Here is a 25,249-nt window from a genome sequence, read left to right as displayed (position 1 = left end):
TTGCACTTCCTTGTCCTCCAGTATGCCCAACACTCAGATCAATGCTTGGAAGCCTTCTTAGCATACAAACAATGCAAGAGAAGGAACAGATTCCCTGCGCTTGGGTAAAGTGATCTCTTACCTGCCACCTGACTTCTTCAATACCTCTCTGAAAGTGAACATCCTACTTTCACGTTTGGTATATTATCTATCAAAACTGTTGATAGTAAACATTGTAGTCATAAAAGACAAACGTCTATTCTTCAGAAAAGGAACAAGATAAACACTGGTCTGTGTGCATAGCCAGATTTCCTTAGACGCCATTTACTTCATGGCTCTACATGCATCTCTTCAAAGCTGTACTGTTAGCCACAGGAAACTTTCAGCTTTCAGCTTCCCAACCATTTGGGAATCACAAATCTATTATTTCATTCTCTGGTCCCTCGCTGATCTCAGCATCGTCTCTGATTGAACCGCAAGCAATATACTTTGCAACTTTGCTCTTGGGCCTAATCGCAGCTTAGCTTCTTTCCCATGGTCTTCAGTATTCAAGAAATGTGCATGTGCTTGTTCATTGCTATAAGCACATTAGCTGGGTTTGTGTCACAGTCAAAACGATTACTCAGATTAAGCTAGTAAAGGATGCAGATCTTTCTGTGCTACACCAACAAACAGTTATCATGCTCACAGTCCTCAAAAGGAGGGAGACCATATCCAGGGAACAATGTATTGCTTGGTTCCTTTCCTTAAAGGAAAAGCCACCATCACATGACACACTTCTTTTGCATACGAAAAGGAGGACTTCTGCATAAATATCAGAGAACTACTAATGTGCCTCTGAACTGCTCTGATCCAATTAATACCCAGTTGCTTTTAAGTAAAATTAAAGACATGAAGAGATCTGAGAAAGATGTATAGAGAGATCTCATCATAGATCTCTTGTTTCTCGTGTCTTATTTGTCCCGGAGCTCTCTTCATTTTGTTGAGGGAGTAAGCATTTGCCCCTGACACATCTGCTTGCGGACTGCCTGCCTTTCAGTGGGCGCAAGCAACACATCTCTCTTCTGAAGCTGTGCTCTCTTTTTCAAGCATAATCTAATAAGATGTACCACCTACCATGGAGGGCTGTAGTCTTGACTTCTATCCCTCTCTTCCCCAGTCTGCAGCAACCACATTTAGATAACAAAAACACACATTTGCTCTGTGTAGGCACACAGGCACAGTACCAGTACAACACCACGGAATGAAAGCAAACAGGCTCAACTTCTGCTTACATAGATCCAGAAAGTCCTTCTGAAGCCAATGAGACTTTGCAAGATTTGGGAAAATGTGCACAAAAACTATCAGGACAATTCGTTTTGGCATAAACCACTGCTAACTATTCTAGTTGGAAGACTCTCCTGAGGCATTTAGATTATCTGCTGAGTTACTGTCTCTGTTCACACATTGTCTTCACGTCGTGCAACTGTGAAAAGCAAACAGTCATTGTCGGTATAAGGCCTTTTCCAAAGTTTTCCAGTAATGGCCAATTGTTATTATTTATATATTAAACATATATTTTAAAAGAGACGGTTGATTTTTCACTAGCTAATACATGAGTGTACATATCTAGGAAGTACAAGTAAGATAAATGTGCCTGACTCCTGCATGGTGCTTGGGAGGGGGGGGGGGGACAACAGTGGGAGGGCTTCTAATATCCTGGCCCCACTGGCGGACCTCCGGATGGCAGCTGTTTTTTGGCCACTGTGTGACAGAATGTTGGAATGTATGGGCAGCTGGCCCGATCCAACATGGCTTCTCTTATGTTCTTATGCCATGTTCTTATGACTAAATTGCCACACTGTTAAGCTTATCAGGTAGGGGGTGCTGTCACAAAAAAAGGGATGCTGACCTGACCTCTTCGGCACAAGTACATGTGAGAAGGAGAAGCACTTCTCCTAGGGGAGGGACGGTGGCTCAGTGGTAGAGCATCTGCTTGGGAAGCAGAAGGTCCCAGGTTCAATCCCTGGCATCTCCAAAAAAGGGTCCAGGCAAATAGGTGTGGAAAACCTCAGCTTGAGACCCTGGAGAGCCGCTGCCAGTCTGAGAAGACAATACTGACTTTGATGGACCGAGGGTCTGATTCAGTTTAAGGCAGCTTCATATGTTCAGCTTCATATGTTCATATGTTCACTGCACAATCGGGATGACCTTTTCAGTAGAAGGCAAGGCTGAAGCTTCTTACTATAGAGGCAAAGTTTTCAGAGGGGTTTGCTGATGAAGAAAGAGCAGGGCTGACCCTAGGGCATCTGGCAGCCTAGGCGACGCACCGCCCCCATCCCTGCCCCCCCCCCCCCCCCGTGGGCAAAGCCAGAGGGCAGGGAGGGTACGCACAACGGGATGGCAAGGCTCTGAATGGTGCAGAGAGGCCATGTGCTGCCCAGCTACCGTTGCTTTGTCTTCCAAAAGCAGAAGTGGAGCAATGGCAGCCAGGAGGTGTGCAGCGTCTCTGCGCCGTTCAAAGCTTTGCTGCATCACTGCACACACCCTTTCTGCCCTCTGGCTTTGCCCACAGGGGGGCAGAAGGGTGCAGGCAGAGGGGTAGGGCAGGCGCCGTAGACGAGGCCAGATGGCAGCCAGGTGGCATGCGGCCTCGTCACAGCTCCAAGAGGGTCTCTCCTCCTGGATGATATCAATGCAATCACCTGGGTGGTGGGGGGAGGGTCCAATTCTGCACACACCCAGCCTGTACCCTAGACGGCTGCCTAGGTCTGCCTAGTGGACAGGCCATTGTGTCTCAGCTCACAGCAGGTGCAAATGTATCTATGCTTGTATTGTACTTCTAGGCTGAGATGCCATCCATCTTGAGGTGCAAAGAAGGAAGATGAAGAGGCCAAAGAGCTGTCACGTGTTTGTATTAGGAATTTTCAGAAACCAAAATGCAGTACTATATCACATTAAGTATATACAGGAGGCATTATCAGAGGAAGAGAGAGAGAATAACTGTTTCTGACTCACCATCTCCTCGTGAGAGGTCCTCAAGGATCTCTTGGTAATACACTGAAGCACAATTCATTCACTGACAATATCCCCACAGGGGCTAAGGACACAACCTTTTCTCAAGGTTTGAACAATTAAGCTTCCTTGTTCCTTTAAGTTGTCATAGCGACTATCTGGACTTTTGCAGGTTTGAATTTGGACTAAAAAAAAAAACCCCTATCTTGCAGTGATAAAAGTCTACTTTCACTTTTTATCTTTTAAAAAATCCACACATCATCTTAAGGTTTTAATTTTCATAGAGTCCACCAGATCTTCTTAGCCAAGATTCTCTTGACCGCTAGGATAACATCTTCGTTTTCTGCCAACTCAGGAACTGTAAGTATTTTCCTTCCACCCACCTCCAGCAGTCCCATGTGAGTCCATCTCCTCTGACAGCATGCAAAAGAGGCTTCATATCTGGGAGCTGTGTCCCATCATCCTTGATTTTTCTAGGCCTTCTGTAATCTCCTTACTGCCACATGCACTCCTTGGCATGTTCTCAGACCAGCCGTGTTTCAGAGATAATTGAACGGTGTGAATTACTTAAGCTCATCCCAGCCCTGCTGATGGAAGGGGAGAACTGGGAGGAGCAAAGAAGAGATGCTGTAAAAGCTAATGGCCTGGAACAGATGCGAAAAGGGCTCCTTAATACATTTATTGAAACAGCTGCTCTTATGGAAGGGCAGTAAGGGTGAGTTACTAGAGCTTGGAAATATGTCCTGTTAACTCCCAACCCCACTGTCTTTCACTAAGCAGTAAGTGAGGCATTCTCTTCATATCTACCACTTCGCTGTGCTTGTGCCTGACACCGTACTACACAATACACAACACAACCCTTTGGAGTTCACTTTTTAAATGCCATCTGTCACGCAACCCTACGTAGCAGTGTTGCCATTTAAATACAACACTCTGTACTTGCTGTTGGAAAAGGCAACGTCTGGTGTACAAAGAAGAAAAGAAGAAGACCCTGCAAAGGGCAGCAAGAGGACAATTAGATAGGATAGTAAGGTCTCTCTCCTTTTAAGTGTCATGCCTTGTGTTACGTCTTGAAACGCAAGTGGATGTACCGCATGGCGATCGCTACAGAGGCGACCCCACGGGTCCCCAGATGTAGCTCGCCAGACGCCCCGCCCATCAAGATCTGTGGTGGGAAGTTTGACTGACCAGGATGGGACTGGTCAGACTGAGGGGGCAGTTCCGGGCAATGTATATAAGCGGGGCCCGGCCCGCGTGTTCGCTCTCTTGTAATGTACCACGGGATAAAGCATGTTGCCTTCAACCCGTCTCGCAACTCAGTACATTACACCTTGTCTGTCTCCAGATTGTCACGTGACGTTGATGGCTTGATAGTGTCACTTCCGTTCCGAGGAACGTCGTCATGTCAGGGATGTTGTGCAACATTCCGTCCAGGTTTTAGTCCCGGAGGATGCAAAGAATAAATGGAAGTAAGCCTGAACAAGTACACGGTGACTCACAAAACCAGATACCCTACCACAATTTTTATTAAGTCTGTAGGATGCTACTGGACTCTGACTCTTTCTACTGCTATTGGAAACCACAACATTAAAAAAAAAACAGTGGAGGAACATTTGAACCGTCCAGATCATTCCGCTGCTGTCCCGAGAACAGTAGTTCCCTTTCAAAGGAATTTCAAAGGGAGATTAGAAAGACTGCTGAATCGCAACTGATGATGAAGCTCAAGGCAACGCATCCTCCTGGACTGAATTGAGACCTAGGTTTTGTCTCTCATTCCCAATGCCTGCTATTGTCATTTGGCATCTGAAATCACTTTACTCTCCAAAATATAAGGACAGATGGACTCACATTCCAATTGTATCTGAAGAAGTAAGCAGTAACTCATGAAAGCTCATGCTACTAGACTCTTACTCCCTTCCACTAATAAAGAATGCAAGATGTGCTCTTAAGTTCCTCCCCCCCTTTTTTTGTTAGAACTGGAAAGGGGAATCTCTCCAAGTGCCATGGGACTCTCTCTCTCTCTTTCTCTGGTTCTTTCTTTCTCTCCCCCCTCTCTCTGAAGGGTGCAGGCAAACAAAAGCTTATACCTGGAATAAAACGTTTTGTTGGTCTGCTTAAAAGTACTATGGGACTCTCTCTCTCTCTCTTGCTAAATCTTTCCTTTTTCCTCCCTCCGCAGGGGAGGGAGAAGAAGAAGAAGCAGCAGAAGAAGAATTGCAGAGTTATACCCTGCCCTTCTCTCTGAATTAGAGATTAGAGTGGTTTACAAACTCCTATATCAGGGGTGGCCAATGTTAGCTCTCCAGATGTATTTTTGCCTGCAACTCCCATCAGCCCCAGCCAGCATGGCCAATGGCTGGGGCTGATGGGAGTCATAGGCAGAAAACATCTGGAGAGCTACTATTGGCCACCCCGGTCCTATATCGTCTCCCCCCTGTGAGATGGGTGGGGCTGAGAGGACTCTCACGGCAGCTGCCATTTTAAGGACAACTCCTGTGATAGCTATGGCTAACCCAAGGCCATTCCAGCAGCTACAAGTGGAGGAGTGGGGAATCAAACGTGGTTCTCCCAGATAAGAGTCCACACACTTAACCGCTACACCAAACTGGCTCTCAGGAGGAGAGGAGGAGCCCTCAACCAATTGAGAGCAGGAAGGCTGGGCTTTCTTTCCCTCCTCTGTGAAGCAGGAAATAGGAGAGACTGGGCAAAAACCAGCTCCAATGCTGGAAACAGAAAAGAGGAACAGCAAATAGGAAGCAGCAGAGAGGCAATTGCTTGTGAGCCTGACTGGAATCCTGCAGGGGCCGAATGAGGCCTGTGGGTCGTTTGTTTGACACCCCTGCTTTAACCTTTAATCAGGTTGTGCACTATTGTTATATTAATTACTTTAAACACAAACCTGGGATGGGAGGTGAAACTACTAGCAAATACAAACAAGTACTCTCTCAACAAAATACTAAAAGAGAATAAGGATCCAGCCATTATTGATATCGTATAGTAGTATAATCCTGTTTACACTACACAGGATTACACAACTATACAATATCAATAATGGCTGGATACATTACTGATATTAAGAACATAAGAGAAGCCATGTTAGATCAAGCCAATGGCCCATCCAGTCCAACACTGTGTCACACAGTGGCCAAAAAAAAATTATATATATATATATATATATATATATATATATATATATATATATATATACACACACACAAAAATATACACACAAATATACACACTGTGGCTAATAGCCACTGATGGACCTCTGCTCCATATTTTTATCTAACCCCTCTTGAAGGTGGCTATGCTTGTGGCCGCCACCACCTCCTGTGGCAGTGAATTCCACATGTTAATCACCCTTTGTGTAATTTATGTAATCCTGTAATTCACTTACTGGTTTCTGATGTTATTTGTACTACATATTGAATTACATACATTTTCATGTTATTCTCTTTTAGTAGGTTGTTGGGAGAATGCTTGTTTGCATGTGTTAATTACTCTGCTAACGCCTGCTTTGGGTAATATATGTATACTACAAATCCACTTAAATTCCACCAAAGAATACTGGGGATAACGAGTTAGTGGAAATGTAGATAATTCTGACAGAGAGTCCTCGAGAAAGATGTAAAAAATGTAAGGCCAAGAGGGAGGAAAACGCATAACCAGGGGGATTAAAATGTGTTCAATTCTAAATTATGCTTCTACCCCGAGCTGGATGGCCCAGGCGAAGCTTGATCTCATCAGATCTCAGAATCTAGGCATGGGAGGCCAACAAGAAGTCCAGGGTTGCTACACAAAGCCAAGCAATGACAAACCACCTCTGAACATCTCTTGCCTTGAAGCCCCATGAGAGGTCACCATAAATCGGCTGCAACATTATGGCACTTTGCAAGTTATGCTATACTATAGCATACATCATTTAGAGCATATCCACTGTACTATTTGTCGTATATATGACACGTAAATATATAAAATGCCATCCAAATACTAACCAGGGCAGATGGTGCTTAGCTTCCAAGATCTGACAAAACTGAGCTAGACTGAGCTATACAGGTCAGGCATTATACACATTACGTTATGTTAATCATGGACAAAATCAGTCACTTTTAAACAACAAATATGCGCTTGAAAAGCCTACACGCACAGGCATTATCACTCTGTAATTGTTGATTATCTTAGAAAAAAATGTTCATATTACACATTCTAAGTGTAAAATAAAAAAGCATATCTCATCTTAAAAAGCATTTCACTCCAAAAAAGAAAAGATTTCACATGAGGCTTTCCAAAAAATTTTTTAAATCTAAAAGAATATTTTTTGGGGAAATCCTCAGAAAAAATGCCTCCCCCTCTTCCTTCTCTCCCAGGCCTTCACATCAGTACCTTAGGCCACTTGACAGAGCTAAAGTTGCCAGGGATCTCTGTGAAGGAAAAAAAAAATGCTGTAAAACCATCTTATTACAGAGTTCGCTAACCTCCATCCATACCTCCCATTACAGAAATAACTTGTCTTTCATGATCATTGCTGCATGTTAAAGGGTCACGATCCGAATGTGTTGTTATGGTATATGCACCACACTAGAGCCTTACACATTTCTATTCATAAGGACCTACTGTGAAACCTACCACGGTAGAAGGGAGTATCCAAGAGACAAAGGATAAAATGCTGCTTCCTGTGAGTATACTAAAGACAGTGTCCTCTCCTCCCCAACTTTTTACCTCTGAGGAACACTTTCCACATTCACTTCTGCTAGGAGCTTCTGAGTGTCTGCTATAGTGTTCAGTAGGGTTGCCAAGTCCAATTCAAGAAATATCTGGGGACTTTGAGGGTGGAGCCAGGAGACATTAGGGGTGGAGCCAGGAGACATTAGGGGTGGAGCCAAGATCAAGGCTGTGACAAGCATAATTGAACTCCAAGGGAGTTCTGGCCATCACATTTAAAGGGACAGCACACCTTTTCAATTCCTTCCTTCCATAGGAAATAATGAAGGATAGGGACACCTTCTTTTGGGGCTCATAGAATTGTGCCCCCTGGTCCAATCTTTTTGAAACTTGGGAGGTATTTTGGGGAGAGGCACTAGATGCTATACTGAAAATTTAGTGCCTCTACCCCAAACAACAGCCCCCCCCAGAGCCCCAGATACCCGCGGATCAATTCTCCATGATTTTCTATGGGAATAAATCTCCATAGGGAATAATAGAGGTCCCAGCAGACATTTCCCTCCCCTCCCCCCGCTTTCTGATGACCCTGAAGCGGGGGGGAGGGTCTCCAAACCGGGGGATCCCCTGCCCCCACCTAGGGATTGGCAACCCTAGTGTTCAGGGACATGTTCTGAGTTCACAGTTCGCACAGTGAAAAAGCTGGGCCTCCCCGTTGCCCTTTGTGAGTAAAGAATTTGTTTTAGAATACATACCTAACATTCCCTGGTGGGGAAGATGAGTAGCAGGAGGCCAGCTGTCCGTCAGCTGTTCTTCCCATTGTGGAACCCCCTGAGAAGCTTCCAAAGAATCGAGATCTTTTTGGAAAACAGTTCCAAAATCCTATCGTATTTGACATTACTTGATGGACGCTAAGTGATAGCGGTTAACATTAAATGGCATTTGATCATTGACGTATAGTGGTATTCAGGGTTTGGTAGCTGACAGCTTATTAGGTTTCATATTCTGAAGCATGCCAGAAGTGAAACAAACGAGAGATGCTACCAGCATTCACATGCGAATTTTGAGGCAAAATGATCCAAGTACCGCTTCTAATTCTGTTCACAAAATTTCTCATTCTGAAGGCTGAGGAGTGAAAGGGGTGGGGGGAATGAGATTATATGCAAATATGCTTTTCACCTTTAGCTCTAATCAAGGGTGCAGCAATTAGGACAGGAGGCGTCATGGAACAATCCTGCTGACCTGCAAGTCCCATTTCAGCCCTTCGAAGTGCCTAGGCACCTAGCAGTCATCCTGAGTCCCTGTCTGGTGATGTGTGACAGTTCCCTGAATCTGCTGACCCTCAGACGGGTTTTCTCATACTTCTCCTTCAGTGCACTACCACCAGCAGGTCAGTTTTTAAAATCCTCACTAAGAGGGCCACCACTCCTAGCTTCCCCTCTACACTGTTGTTTAAAGGCTCTGCTTGGCGCTCACATCTTCCACTACCCAATGACGGGTTACCCACAGAGACAAGTTACTACACCTGGGGAAAGAGTGGTCTCATGGCCAACCACCTCCCTTTCTCTGGTGCCCATTTTCAGTAGTGTGTTCAAAAAACGGAGGTCCGTGTGGTACAGAGCACAACTACCAGCATTTAAAATACAAAATGCTTTATTGAAAAAGGAAAGTCCTGAGCATACTCCGCACAGCAAAAGACTGAACAAGAAATGCAAGGAAAAGATGCAAACATGTAGTCTTCTAACCCTCAGCCCTACATGTGCCCAGCTAGTCTTGTTCTAAGGCTGCCTCTTTAAACTTAAAAGTTATAGCTTTGCATTAGCTTGGAGTCTTTTTCCAGGCTGTCTGGCCTTTGTTTCCTCCATGTTGCAATGCCATCATCCAAGATGCAGCCCAACAAGAAAGCTTTTTCCTGCAAGCTATTCCCTACTGGAATCAGCCCAGTTGGCCCCTGTTCCTTCCATGCCAAGAGAATTAATTTCTTCTGTCTGCCCATCACTCTGTGGGTCAAATCTTTCCTTCTCCCATATCCAGAGTCTCTATCACCTTCTAAGTTTCAGATTTCACCTAAGATGGCTACCTCATTGTCTTCAGTTAGAACAGCCATTTGCTTTACAAAGCTTGGATCCTTAGGTACATGACAGAGCAGTAGACAGGATGGTTGACACTTGGGAGCAGTTAACGTCCCCCTTCCCTCTAGTCTTCTGCCAACAGAAAAATAATCTTTTAAAACCAAGCATGGATGTTTGACCACAGGAGGCAAGAACAGACAACTTGGAAACACTGGTATTTTTGCCCTTTACCTCATTACCATGTTCACTAAACTGACATACTGAATCCATAAACCTTCTACTAATGATCGATGCCTCTTAGAGGCTAAGGCTGCTTCCTCTCAGCGGTGATTCTCCATATAGCTCTTGTTGCGAGTCTTTGAGGAATGCCTCATTCTAGCCTTTGTGCAACTTCTAAGCAAAGAATTACATCCCTTCCCCCCTCCCACAAGCATTTACCTTGGCAGGTGAAGCATCTGATGTGGAAGTGATTGCTTTGAACACGCACCACCTCCCCTTTACAGGTATCTCCACAGCGATAGCACTGGATGACTGTAGGACGGCCTCCAGAGCCGTATGGATTTTGTTGAAAAGGAACTGCTGGCAGAAAGGAAAGGTAATGCTTGTCAGTATGATAGACAAAGGATATGAACAACTCATCAGAGCCAGAATCTGCTAGCTGCATTTCTTCTTTATGGAGATGTGCCACTGATTAGGGTCCTAACTGGAGATAAGACAGGCAGTGTGTTCAGGATTCACAAGGACAAAGAAGAAGAAGATATTGGATTTATATCCCGCCCTCCACTCCGAAGAGTCTCAGAGCGGCTCACAATCTCCTTTCCCTTCCTCCCCCACAACAGACACCCTGTGAGGTAGATGAAGATATTGGATTTATATCCCGCCCTCCACTCCGAAGAGTCTCAGAGCGGCTCACAATCTCCTTTCCCTTCCTCCCCCACAACAGACACCCTGTGAGGTAGATGAAGATATTGGATTTATATCCCGCCCTCCACTCCCAAGAGTCTCAGAGCGGCTCACAATCTCCTTTCCCTTCCTCCCCCACAACAGACACCCTGTGAGGTGGGTGGGGCTGGAGAGGGCTCTCACAGCAGCTGCCCTTTCAAGGACAACCTCTGCCAGAGCTATGGCTGACCCAAGGCCATTTCAGCAGGTGCAAGTGGAGGAGTGGGGAATCAAACCCGGTTCTCCCAGATAAGAGTCTGCACACTTAACCACTACACCAAAGGCTCATTCAAAGGAATGGCAGATAAAGCATTTCACACCCAGTTCACATTCTATCCTCCATGTCTCTTCAACAAGACAAAGACAATGCCAAAGATTTCCAGTAAGGGAAGTGAAATGATTGCAGAACCATAGGTCATGACACAGAGCATGTGTCTTACATGTAGAATGGTCCCACGTTCAAAACTGTAAAGGTCCTGAGTAAGGTTGACTCATAGTCTGATTCCACATCAAACAGTTCTATATATTAAAATATATCCATAAGGTCTATTTGCCCCATAAATCCCCCCATTCTGTTCCTGGAATGTTCAGCAAAAAGGATTTACAGTAGCTGGGAAAGAACGCGATAAGAGGAGGCTGATTTCAACCACAGCAGACAATGCTGGGCTAGTAGCGCAATCCTAAGCACTGACATCCATGGATTTAGAAGAGTGTAGCTGTGCTTAGGGTTGTGCTGTTAGTGGAGCACCAGTTAACAGGGCCGGATCTGGGGGGGGGGGGGGGGCAGAGGGAGGTACTTGCCCCAGGAGCCGATGGAGGGGGGCGCCAAATTGAGTATTGAGTCCATTCTATTCTATGGGGACATAAGACAGAATGGCCCATAAGGGGGCATCATTTTTTTTAATTTTGCCCCCCCCCCCCCCCTCAAAAAACATGTAGATCCGGTCCTGCCAGTTAAACTCAGTGAAAAACAGCTCCCTGTAGCACTGCTTACCTTCTGAGTCTCTTATTGTTTAAATGTCAAAGGGACATGGCCTATGCGGACAAAATAAGAGCCTCAGTTTCATAGCTCCATAATTCTGTTCATTCAGAACCACAGCTCAAATAGTCAGAGAAGAATTTTCTCAGATGCCTCTTTCCCCTCTACCCCCATCCATATTCGAAGAAGAAGAATTGTAGATTTATACCCCGCCTTTTCCCCTGAATCAGAGACTCAGAGCGGTTTACAATCTCCTACGTCTTTTCCCCTCACAACAGACACCCTGTAAATAAATGAATACTGCATAAAGCCACAGACTTGGTGCTATTTAAGTCAACAGACACAAAGCTGCTCATTAAACACAGGACACTTTGGTAAGCATTGCCCTTCCCGAGATGTACATCCTCAGGGGAATCTATACATTAGTAATGCTTGGATTTGTCAGGGTTAGTTTGACCAGATTCTTGGAATTCTCCAAGGAAACCGCTAACATGCTCCTGAACTCTTTCAACCTAAGTAGTAGATTGTAGAGTGTCCCTGGAGAATTGATTGAGAGATAAGGGCTCTTCTTTCAAATCTTCTGAGCACTTTGTAAAGGAAAGACTTATTCCTATATCTGTTTCTCTATCCTTGAAACCTGCTCAGCAAATCTCCTGTTCTGCTGACCAGTGAGGGCCTTTCCCAATGATATCTCCATGCACATTTTAGTGTAAGTACCTTCCACTCCAGTGCTAGAGAGAGGGAGTACACAACTTTTGAAGTACTATTAAGAGCAGAATAAAGGTTTATGAAGCAGACATCTTGGGGGAAATTGTGCCACTGATCAAATAGCAATGGAACAGGTATTAACCAACTGGTGCTTGTAACAATGGAGTCCAAAAAGTAATATCAGGTGCATCAGAAGCATGTACCGGGAAAAGACAGTACTGTACTAGTGACAAAACACTAATGCGATTACTAGAATAATGCAATATGTCCACTATAGAAGTTTGTCCTTCAGGATAGATAGATTGATGATGATGATGAAGAAGAAGAGATCCCTAACAAGCAAGGAGTAACTGCACATTTATTATGCACAGAAACATTTGCTTGAAAAGGCCATAAGACCTTCATATTGCAGTGTAAAAACTACACCTCTACTCTAGATATATACTTCTATCCTCGACACATGTACCTGTTACTTCTATGTCTCCTATGCGGAAATGCATCCCAAAGTACATTAGATTACATCTCTTTTACCTGACTACCTCTCTTGTAATGAACTATTCCAGGTTCTTAAATGTGACACTACTATCTGATTGGCTAGAGAATGAAAGAAACAGTTTGAATTTGACCATATAAACTGATTATTCTGGAGCTTCAGATTGCAGACGCAGGGCTTAGTAGGAGAGGTCTTATGGAGATCCTACAAAAACAACACCACACATCATTTGGAATAAAATCAGGCCACAACTTTTATTGATTACAAACCAGGAAGCATTGGCAAAGCATGGGGGCAGATCCTAGGAAATTGAACGATTCGCCTGCCGTTCGATCAAGCCGTCCCACAGCCCGCTTGCTAGGGAAAACCTGGGAGTGACAAATATAATTGGTAACGCATGGTCGGATGCCTCTGCGTGGTACCCACTTGCCATCTGGGTGAGCCTGGCCACGGCCCCCAAGCTGGGCTACCCGCATGGTGGCTCACACCCCAGACCCCTTAAGGGAGTCCCCATAAAGGGAGGAGGTGGGCACGCAGGCCCATCTCCCCCAAATGGATCCACCCCGATGCGCAAAAAACCGCCAGCTGTGACAAACCCCCCCCCCCGAACCTGGAAAAGAGGGTGAGGGGATCCCACAAAAATCGCACTGCTAAACCCACCAGCAGTGCGGCTTTAAACAATCTTTGGCAGGCTCCACGTCACCCATTATGTGGCGCCCACCAAAATTCATCATCTCCCCAGATGATGCAGGGCCAGCCAACGCGGTCGCCTGAGGCTCCCGCTGTTCTCCTGCTGGAACAAGGGGAGGGGGACCTCCTCCAGCCCTCCCCTGCCCATGCAGCAATCTGGCCCCTTCAGGTGAGTCTTGGCCGCACTTCCAGGGAACTAATGGTCACTGGATTAGCACTGCCTTCTGCTTTCTTGCTACCTGCCTGGCCTGTATATTTGAAACAATGAGCTATTGCTGCAAACCGTTTAATTCTCCAGTAAAGGAAAATGGCCCTATAAAGGAGCCCTGGAATATCCTTTCAGGAAATTGTGGAGCAGGAAACCATACCGAGTGCTATAATAATACTTAGCTCAGCTCCAGTGTTTCTCATCACAATGGGAGGAGCAGAACATTCCAGAAGAAATATACCTTAGGAGATTACTTGAAAGATTCAAGCTGATACAAACAAAATTTAGAAAGGGAGTTCCAAGAATAAGGCTTCACTCGTCATTATCCAGATCATCTAAGCCATATTCTCAGATTTATTTAATTGGTTTCCCATCCCCTTTTGCATGTATCACAAACCCTTTCTCCTTGACATGAAAGCTCTCCATGGACTTCTACTATCCTGTTTGTTTTTCCTGCTCCTACCTAGCACTGTGATTCATCCATTTCACCAAATGCAGCTCTTTGCCACTCTCTTAAATAACTCTGGCCGTTCTGCATTTCTTCTCCTTTTGCCTTGAACCCCATTCCCAGAACAATTTCCATGATACCATCGTTCTTTCTTCAAATCCCTTTTCAACCCTTCCTCCCCCAAAATGTAGATAAAGCAGAAATCGATGTAAAATGCACTTGTTTACATTCTTAAACTGATATCCTTGCCTCTCCCTTCCCTCTGTGATTTTTCCACACTGTTGGAATTCACTGTAAGCTCCTCAGGGCAGGAACTGGTTTATTTTCTTAAGGAACATTGGTTCCTGTTGGTTGAGGGCATTTCACCAGCTATTAAAGAGATGCTACACAGTATTCTGATAAAGCCCACTTGATTGAAATAAAGCAGCATCACCAGATTTGAGCGTGATCTCACTGGAGCCAGCTACTGAAAAGCAGTGAGAAAGGCTCCTTCTTCTGTGCCTGCACTGAGAACAAACGATCCATCAGGTATCTGGATAGATCTAAGCCTCTCCACAGCCTTTTGAAATAGAGGCAAGGGGTCTGAGTCAAGGAATTAATTAATGTTTAAACAAACACCCATACAAAAAAACAAATGTGTTGGATAATTTATCCATCAATTATTATAGGTTTCTAGTCTCCAGGGGAAATTTCTTGGTGACCATAGCAACCTGTCACCAAGCCTATGAGCTCAGAGCCTGCTAACACTCTGAGAATTGGGAGGGGAGGTGAATATGATAGGCTGGGGAGGTAAATTAAATGGCAGGAAAAGAGCCTATGGCCATGATTCTTATCTCATCACAAATTCCGTGAAAAGGTACAGGGTGTCTACAAAAGAAACTACAGAGTCTGCAAGGGTCAGTAAGGCTCTAATCAGCATCTCTTTCTCTCCCTCTCTCTCTCTGTGATTGATTGATGATTGACTGAGTGAGTAAGTATTACATATATTCCTTTCTCTTTATCCATCCTAGGTGCCTCCTGGAATTTTTCCTTACATATGTGTTCACCTCATTTCCTTCTGCCTCAAATCATTTTTAGAAGCTGCCTATTTGCTCTTGGCCCTGCATGGCAAGCGTCACACATGGCATTACCCCTTAACAGAGAGACAGATAATCAGGGCAAAGCTCATTATGCCAAAATAATCCAGTAATAATGTAAGTAGCATTAGGAAACTTGTGGGAAGAAATACAGCAAGCAATCAGGTGGTAAAAGGGGGCAGGGGAAACCACATGGAATGCCTTAATCTCATACTGGTTCATTCTTGCCTGAAGCAGTCGTGCTTACTTAGCAAGAAATCAAAGCCAAGTTCATCTCATTGTCATTAATACATTAGTGCACTCTTGGCAATGAGGCAAAGGGCTACTTGGGATAGAATTCTCTTGGGTGCAATTCCAGCAAATTGTAGCCAGGATGGTTTGGCCAGTGGAGTTTAATACATCTTCCAGCACTGTCTTAACTCATCATTGTTCACACTACCTCCTGTGCACAAGAGGAAGAACAGCAGAAAGGGGGACACTATAAAGCAGCTCAGGACTGCTTCAGTTGGTTCCTCTAGTTCAGGGGTGGCCAAACTTGCTTAACATATGAGCACATAGAATAAACATTTGAGAGCCATAAAACATGAATGTCAGATGTTTGAGAGCTGCAAGATGGGTAGGAAGTGGGGGAGGGAATGGGAAGGTGGAAAGAAAACAATTTTAACTTTAAATGCATTTCCCAAGCCACCAGGTAGCTTGGCTTGGAGAAGTGATTTAAAGAGAGAAATGCCTTCTCCAGGCCTGCTGACAAGGTGGTGGGGGCTTCAAGAGCCACACAATATGTGTGAAAGAGCCACATGTGGCTCCCAAGCCACAGTTTGGCCACACCAATGAGCACAGATGCACCATCTCTAGGCAACAATTGAGACTCCCCATACCACCCCCACCCCTGGTTCATTAACTTCTCACTGACAGTTCCATCAAACATGATTCCCCTGTGTCAAGTAATCTGGCCCACAACATCTAGAAGAGCGGACTGTTGCTACTGCCCTTTGACTTTCCAGATAGCTACCAAGGGAATGGAGGGGTTCATAAGAAGACTGGCATTATGAGATGCCATGGATGTATACAGTAAGAAGTTATAGACTTTACCACCGGGGCCAGCGTGTGGGGTTCTGCCATCCAAGGCAGAATCCCAACATGCACCCAATCCCCCCTCCCCCATAATCTCATTGTGCACACGTGCAGCATGATGACATCACATGGTGAAATCATCATGTGCCATTGTTTCTGGGCATGCAGGGGCTGGAAGAACTCTCCCAGTGCCTGTGCGCCCAGAAACAATGCAGCGCCTTTCAGTCCTGAGGCGCTCTCTGAACTCGGACAGCGCCAAGGACTGAAAGGTGCCACATTGTTTCTGGGTGCACAGGGGCTGGGAGAGTTCTTCCATCCCCTGCACGCCCAGAAATAACGCCCCCCCCCCCAAGAGCCTGTGCCCGAGGTGACTGCTGTTTTTGCGCAGCTCACAATGAACTCCATGACTGTTCTTTGTTGTTTGTGTTTATGTATTTTGTCTCCTGTCAAAGCAATTAGTTTTGGAAATCGTCTTCAGTTTAATATTTGGGAATGCTTAGCTAACATTAACAATTTTTCACATTTTTGTTTGACACAACACACTGATTTACATATGTTATTAGGAACTTGTCTAATTCCCTTTGCAAGGCTCCAGGAACTGTAGGTAAAGATATGGTTCTTGGTAAATTTTTAAATGAATCCCAGATTTCTTATGCAACTTTACCCAACTGGGGCGTTCCCACCTATAAGCTTCCAGCGGATTCCTTAACCCATATGTGGCTAACCATGAAAATCTTACTTGTGCACAGATGGTAAATTGCTCCCACCATAAGCCATTGCATGATTGCCTGCAAACAGGTACCCCCTTGTGGAAATGTAATACAACAATTAATGTAACCAGTAATTATGGCCATATTCCCTTACTACCTGGGTGGTTTTTCTCTTGCGGCCATTGAACTTTTAGTTATATTCTTGCTAATATGTATGTTGTTTAAGTTGCCTTGCTGTGGTGTTGCCTCAAAGATCCTGGCTTACGGAACCCTCTGCCTCACGCATTAGCAGGGAAACTGTCCCCTTAGACTCTACCTGTGATTCTTCTGATATGGCATTATTATCTCAGGCTGAATATGTGGCCCTTGCTGCCTCACTTGTAGGTGTCCCCGTGCCTCACCACCCGCAACTCTCATAACATGAATGCATTTGCTTCTGTGGTTGCTAAGGCATTAAACCATACCTCAGCTGCTCTGACAGCTCTCAACATAGAACAGCGACAGCTTCACCATGCGATTTTAAACAATCGAGTTGCAATCGATTACTTGTTATTATATCATCAAGGCTGTGAAGCTGTGCTTAATTTGTCTGACAATAGTCATGTTATCGAAAAGGAAATACAAGCCCTCAAACAACTGACACATCAAATCAAGCAATACGTCCTCCCTTCCTGGTGGAGCAGCTTATGGTCCTGGCTTCCCTCAGGAGCTTGGCTCTGAACTCTTTGCATGTATGGAATATTAGTTTTTGTCATACTGATTTTATGTTGCTGTTTAATTCAGTGTGTACCCTCCTTATCGCAGCAGTGTCTTTCTATTTGCCGCACAGTCCCCACAAATCCTATTTCACGACAACAGTTACCATATGTGTATAAAGCTTGCGCAGATGGACAATCTATTTATAAAACAAAAAAGGGTGGAATGAAGTGGCTCTGCCTTGCTCCTTGACCTTTTAGGCATACCTGACAGGTTAATAGGGAACCAGGCTCAGCAAACTTTGTTCCTGCTCATGGAAAAATACTAAGATCAGTAAACATAGTAAACATAATTATCTGGTCTCTGCTCTCGAGCACGTCCCATGCCTTGACCAAACAGTTTTGTACAACTCAGCTATCCACCTCAGTCTGTCTTGTGATTATCTTGTATGACTCAATAAAAGGCTGGGGAAGACCCAGCAGCTCAGCTCATGCTGCGACCTGAAGACTGACGGTCGAGTTCTTCTTTGCTTCACCCTGCCACAATTTTTGTACTACTGGATGCTTGCTTTTTTCTACTGGTAGAGACAGATTAACACGGCTACCCATCTTGATTTGCAATATGAATGCAAAATGTCTTCTAGCTGTCAGATTGACCCTAACCAGGGACTGTAGAGTTTCTATTTAAATGGTCAAGAGCTAAAATGTTAAAAGAGCTGAAGAGATATAAGGGAAGCGATCAATAAGCATTCTCCCCCCCCCCCAATATTATGTAATAAATATACTGGAAGTGTTTATTTCATTACAGTTTAATCACAACTGAATGACAGCCCATTCCTCACTGCTGTAAAGGCACTGTCTGACTTGTAGGCTTGCATTTTCCAAGCACAGGAACAGTATAAAGTATATAGAGAGTATGGATTTAACACATCGCACACACACTCAATTCATGTCTTGACTTGGTAAGTGCAGAACCTGGAAGAAATGAGTGAAAACCCGAAGATTTCTGATTGACACTTGGCCATCAAAGATGACAGTTCTGCTTCCCTTGTCATAATGGTGTCATAGTCCTGATGAGGAGAAGCTGGAAGGGTTAACGGACCTGGAAGAGTTGCCAGCCAGTTCCTCAGCTGAACAAACAGCAGCTGGCCCATCAATCACACTCCAGGCACCAGTGTCAGCTGTTGAGATCAATCTTCTCCAAGCTCTCCTCCTCCCATCTCAAGAGTTTGAAGCAGGCTCCGGAAAGAACTTTCAGAGCGAAGACATGAGGCACGCCGATGCTTCAGATCTCTCAACCCTGAGTTCTAGCAGAGTCACTGCCACCTAGGGAGCAGGCTGATTGAGACTCCCATATAGGTCCCACCCAGGACCTGGTAACCTTGTGGAAGCAACAAGTCTATTCTCTGGCTTGCATCCCCGGTCCTTCTGATTCCTGATCCTGACCTGCTTGATTTCCTTGGCACCCTGACCTTTTGGCTTTTGGACATTGACTTCTGATTCTGGTTTGTGATTCTGCATTGGTGACTTGGCTCCTGCTTGACTTCCTGGACTTTGACCTTGGACTGGCTTTGGACTCCTGCCTGCCTGCCCCCTGAGAACGTGACAAATGGTGTTATTCCAGTATATTTGAATAAAGAGCTTCCCTCTTCTATGCACTTATCTCCTTCATGCCTAATGCCCACTATGTTCCATCTTAGAGGTAGCTGTGATTGTTGGAGGAACAATCTGTGCCTGTTAAACACTTACACCATCAAGAGAAGGAAAGACTAACTAAAGGGTGCAATGGCTTGTTGCTACATGCTCAGAAATATGACTGCACAGGCACTACATTGTGCAGCAGTAAGTCCCTGTGTGAGAGACATCTTGCAAATGCAGAAGACAGAGAACAGATTTCACCAATAGTGTGTCTAAAAGCACCTGTCAAAATATTACACTGTAATACATGGTACAATGGCTTCAGGCTCTCTGTTTTGCAGTGTTTGTTAAGTTGTAACCGCAGGATCACCTGTGGTAGTTTATTGTGCCCTATCGTATTTTGTAAATGTTTTATTTTTCAGCAAGTGAAATCATATATTTCTACAAACAACGGGATATGAAAAGTTAACACTACTGTGTCAAGAGCTGTAGCAGCTTCACTTATTACAGCTGTTACAGCACACTGTGAAATTGCCCACATACATGAACATGAATCCTTTGACTATTCAGGTACATGTGTCTGGTAACTTTGGCCCAATCACATTTTTAAGTCTGTTTAAAGATGCTTGTACAAATGAGCACCTTTTCTATTTGTTTACTGGCTACTTAAATCTGCTGGGGGTGGGGTGCTGGCTGAATGGGTCTGAGAGGTAGTTAATGCCTCCTTGAGAGAGGTAGCGGTCACCTCAGCTTTGAAACAGAATGTTGTGCATTCACTTCTAAATCCAACATCCTAAACTCACCCTTAACCCAGGAGATCTCAATAACTATTCACCATGGTTGCCAGGTGCCCCTGGCCACTGTTGGGGGATAGGGAGGTTGGGTGGCCAGATCTACGTTGGGAAGCTCCTGGAGATTTGGGTATGGATCCTGGGGAGGAGAGGTACCTCAGTGACATACAATGCCATAGATTACACCCTTCAAAATATCCATTTTATCCAGGAGAACTGATCTCTGAATTCTGAAGATGAATTGTAATACTAGGAAATCCCCAAATCCCACCTGGAGGCTGGTATCCCTACTACTGACCAGTCTCAAATGTTGCCAACTTGAGCATGATGACTGAACAATTGGTAGGCAGACAACTTGAAGCTTTCCTAGATGAAGCAGATTTTATTTTTTGATCCTTTCCCATCCGACTTTAGACCTGGTTACAGGACCTTGTGTTGGCTACCCTTATGGATGATCTGCACCTGGAGATGGACAGAAAGTGTGGCTCTGTTGATTCTCCTGGACCTCAGTGGTTTTTGATATCTTCAATCACTGGTATCCTTCTGGACAGCCTTTCTGGTCTGGGAATCAGAGGGACTGTTTTGCAATGGTTCTTGTACTACCTGGAAAGTGTTAGGGAATTCTGTTTGAAATTCTATTTCTTTATCTCAAACAGTGCGATGGATCACTGGATCAAATAATCATTGAGAGGCATTTAACACGAAAAAGCAAAAACATATTTATTTCTACAGGGAAAGGGTACTGGGAGGTGAAAATAACAAACACTATAGAACTACATCCTCACACTAGAAGATCATGGGCTTAATGGAGGCTACTTCCTCCTTCTTCTTGACCTCTCTGCCTGAACAAAGGAAGTCACCTGACTAACTGACCAAACAGACAAAACAGGTTTTCCTGCTTCTAGACCTTGATTGACAGCAGTCAGTATCTTCTTCCTAGGTCATGCAGACAATAGGGAATCAGGCACAGTGTTAACCCTATAATGACTGGAACTTTAGAACATTGCAAAGGACATACAAAACAGATACATATTTCCAACAGAAAGTAGGTTTCAGCTCCTGGCCTTTGAACTGCGGGGTCCTGCAAGGCTCCATCTTGTCCCCTATGCTCTTTAACATCAACATGAAACCACTGGGTTAGGTCATCTGGATCTCCAGGCTGAGTTGTCACCAATATACAGATGTAGGGTTGCCAAGTCCAATTTAAGAAATATCTGGGGACTTTGGGGGTGGAGCCAGGAGACATTAGGGGTGGAGCCAAGATCAAGGCTGTGACAAGCGGAATTGAACTCCAAAGAGAGTTCTGGCCATCACATTTAAAGGGACACCACACCTTTTCAATGCCTTCCTTCCATAGGAAATAATGAAGGATAGGGGCACCTTCTTTCGGGGCTCATAGAATTGGACCCCCTGGTCCAATCATTTTGAAACTTGGGGGATATTTTGGGGAGAGGCACTAGATGCTGTACTGAAAATGTGGTGCCTTTACCTCAAAAAACAGCCCCCCCCCAGAGCTCCAGATACCCACGGATCAATTCTCCATTATTTTCTATGGGAATAAATCTCCCTAGGGAATAACAGAGTTCCCAGCAGACATTTCCCTCCCCTCCCGCCGCTTTCTGACGACCCTGAAGTGGGGGGGGGGGCTCCAAACCGGGGGATCCCCTGCCCCCATCTGGGGATTGGTAACCCTATACAGATGGCACAGCTTCATCTTTTGCTTCTGGCTGATGCCAGGGAACTGGTGCCTGGAAGCAGTTCTGGAGTGGACATAGGCTGGTCAATTTAAGTTTAATCCCAGCAAGGCAGAGGTACTATTGGCAAGCAGAGAGTCTGACCCAGGATTTAAGACGTCACCCATTCTGGATGGGGTTGCACTCCCGTTGAAGGAACAGGTCTGGAGATGTTCTTGGACCCAGGCCTCCAGATGGATGAGCAGGTGACAGCTGATGCCAGGAGTGCCTTTTACCAGCTTTGACTTGGGCAGAAAAGATGTGGTCACTGCGGTGCATGCCCTAGTTACATCTAGATTAGATTATAGTATGTGCTCTCTATATAGGGCCGCCCTTGAAAGGCTTTCAGAAATTTCAACTGATGCAGAATGCTGTAGCCGGGATGTTGACTGGCGTTGGTCATAGGGGCCATGTCACTCCAGTCTTGGCCTTCCTACACTGGTTCCCAATCTGTTTCTGGGCACAATTCAAGGTCTTGGTGTTGAATTTTAAAGCTGGCATGGTTTGGGACTGACATACCTGAAGAACTGCCAACTTCCTTATGAATGCAGCACATGATACAAAACATTTTCAAAGAACCTCAGCAGTAGGACAGGAGTGGCTCTTGTAAGCAGATACATAAACACAGACCCTGACCCTGACCTCAGAGGCACCCCAGCGAAAAGGCACCACTTTCAAAATGGGGCTTTTCCAAGCTGGCTCCCGGCAATGGGGATGGAAGGCAGATGTGCACATGTGGATGCACTCTTTTGGTCCACCTGCCTCCTGTCCCCGGGGCGGCTTTAAAATGCCTGTCTGTTATACCCAACAAATAGTATATTGGATGAGTGGGAGGGAATGGCATCATCTAACCAGAACGTAGTTTGTAACCGCATGTCCTGAACTAGATGCAATTCAGGCTCATAGATGTAAGTGAAAGTATGCCCAATGCAATGAGCAGCAGATGGAGTGTGAGGAGCAAGAAGCCAACCTCATAAGAACATAAGAGAAGCCATGTTAGATCAGGCCAAGGGCCCATCCAGTCCAGCACTCTGTGTCACACAGTTGCCAAAAAAAATTATATATATGGGTGTTCTGAAAGGTGATCTGTCACTTCCAGTTTTCTCCCCTCGGGAGTGCAAAAGAAGCCGGTAGGGGTACCACATGTGAGGGTGGGCTGATCTAACATGGCTTCTTTTATGGTCTTATGAGGTTGGCTTCTGGCTCCTCACACTCCATCTGCTGCTCATTGCATTGGGCATACTTTCACTTACATCTATGTGTGTGTATGTATATACACGCACACACACACACACAGAGTGGCTAATAGCCACTGATGGACCTCTGCTCCCTATTTTTATCTAAACCCCTCTTGAAGGTGGCTATGCTTGTGGCCGCCACCACCTCCCGTGGCAGTGAATTCCACATGTTAATCACCCTTTGGGTGAAGTACTTCCTTTTTATCCGTTTTAATTATTAAGCCAACCTTTCTGTTGGCCCTTTTGATTTTCAGACATTTGCCCCATTTCATTTCTACCGAGCACCCTCACATGTGGTACCCCTACCGGCTTCTTTTGCACTCCCGAGGGGAGAAAACTGGAAGTGACAGATCACCTTTCAGAACACCCATCACTGTAAGCACCTCACTGTAATTCCCTCCCTGGGCGATGTGTTGGTTTCTGAGTTTTCCACTCTCACATGGGAACAGAACAGCTTGATCTAATTAACTACTTGTAATTAATTTCTGTGAAGTGCTTTGAGAAGTCACAGGTGAATGATGCGATAGGAATGCAAAACAACCTGGGTACTGGCAGCTGCAACAACGCATTGGTGAGTGTGATGCACGTCAGCTTGCCATGTGGCTGAAAGGCAAGAGAAGTGGGTGTTACACAGGCACAATGCACAGATTATGTGGCTGTGCTGGTATGAGCATCTGCAGAGCATGTGGCTGTGTTGAGCACAGCCATCCATATGCATGATGATCATGTACAAGGCTAGAAGTGGGATGGCAGCATAGTAATATAGGAGCTACCTGGAAGGAGCGGTTTGATTTATAAGACTCTCTTCTTTTAAAATGGCTTACCAGGTGCATAGCTCTCGTCCAGGTAGACAACCCACCTTTATACTGCTCCTCCCACTCCTTTCACATGGTAATGGGAGCAAATGAATGATTAATCACGTTAATCTCTCCACATTTCCTCCAGTAATTGGCCTGTAAATCATCCTCTCAGAAAAATCCACAACGTGTGGCAGTGCCAAGGCCAGGAAATAAATTTCACTGTGGGCTTTACAAAAAAAGCCCCGCCCCCCCACAAGCTGGCAGCATTTCACTTTAAGTGTTGGACAAGACAACTCTGAAAAAATCATTACAAAAAACTATAGCTCAAGGCACACTCTGGGTAAGGGATCTGAAGATAGCTATTTACTTTGTGAAACTGGCTTAGGTAAGTGGTTGGATTTGTTGATTTTTGAACCCGAGATGCCTGGAATGGTCTGCCTTGGTCTTTATCATCTGGCTTGTTTAAATCAGAATGCAGGTTATTTAACCTGCTGGTATAGTAGGGATGACACAATAAGGAAGGAAGAAGGTTAAAGGTACTATATCAACAAATGCCAAGAAAAGGAACTACAGCAATTATCATTCAAGGATAAAGGTTGTTTTATCCTAGGGTTGCCAAGTCCAATTCAAGAAATATCTGGGGACTTTGGGGGTGGAGCCAGGAGACTTTGGGGGTGGAGCCAGGAGACATTGGGGGTGGGGCCAAGTTCAAGGCTGTGACAAGCATAATTGACCTCAAAAGGGAGTTTTGGTCATCACATTTCAAGGGACCGCACATCTTTTAAATGCCTTCTTTCCATAGGAAATAATGAAGGATAGGGGCACCTTCTTTGGGGGCTCATAGAATTGGACCCCATGGTGCAATCTTTTTGAAACTTAGGGAGTATTTTGAGGAGAGCCACTGGATACTATACTGAAAATCTGTTGCCTCTACCCCAAAAAACAGGGCCCCCAGAGCCCCAGATACCCGTGGATAAATTCTCCATTATTTTCTATGGGAATAAGTCTCCATAGGGAATCATGAGTACCCAGCAGACATTTCCCTCCCCTCCCCCGCTTTCTGATTACCCTGAAGCAGGGGGGAGGGCCTCCAAACCGGGGGATCCCCTGCCCCCACCTCGGGATTGGCAACCCTATTTTATCCACAAGTGACCTTGAGGGGTCTATAGAGGACTTTCCTCCATCCCAGTATAGGAGGCACTCCATGGATGTAGGTGGAGACTGATATGTTTGCTTACCAGCTGTCATTAGCAGCCACAAAACAGCAGAGATATTAAATATGTCACTGGCCCTCATTTAGCAGTCTGAGCCTAAAATAAAAG

General features: G+C 45.1%; 1 protein-coding gene across 1 annotated transcript in view; it reads right to left on the bottom strand.

The window, feature by feature from the left end:
* The window catches only part of ABLIM3 (actin binding LIM protein family member 3), a 251,402-nt gene that overhangs the window by 108,598 nt on the left and 117,555 nt on the right, over positions 1–25,249 (bottom strand). The window contains 1 exon segment of the mRNA XM_060238855.1: positions 10,143–10,283. Coding sequence (XP_060094838.1) covers positions 10,143–10,283 — 141 coding nt within the window.

This window comes from Heteronotia binoei, chromosome 5 (assembly GCF_032191835.1).
Source record: "Heteronotia binoei isolate CCM8104 ecotype False Entrance Well chromosome 5, APGP_CSIRO_Hbin_v1, whole genome shotgun sequence".
NCBI classification, from domain to species: Eukaryota; Metazoa; Chordata; class Lepidosauria; order Squamata; family Gekkonidae; genus Heteronotia; species Heteronotia binoei.
This window is presented reverse-complemented; position numbering and strand designations above follow the sequence as displayed.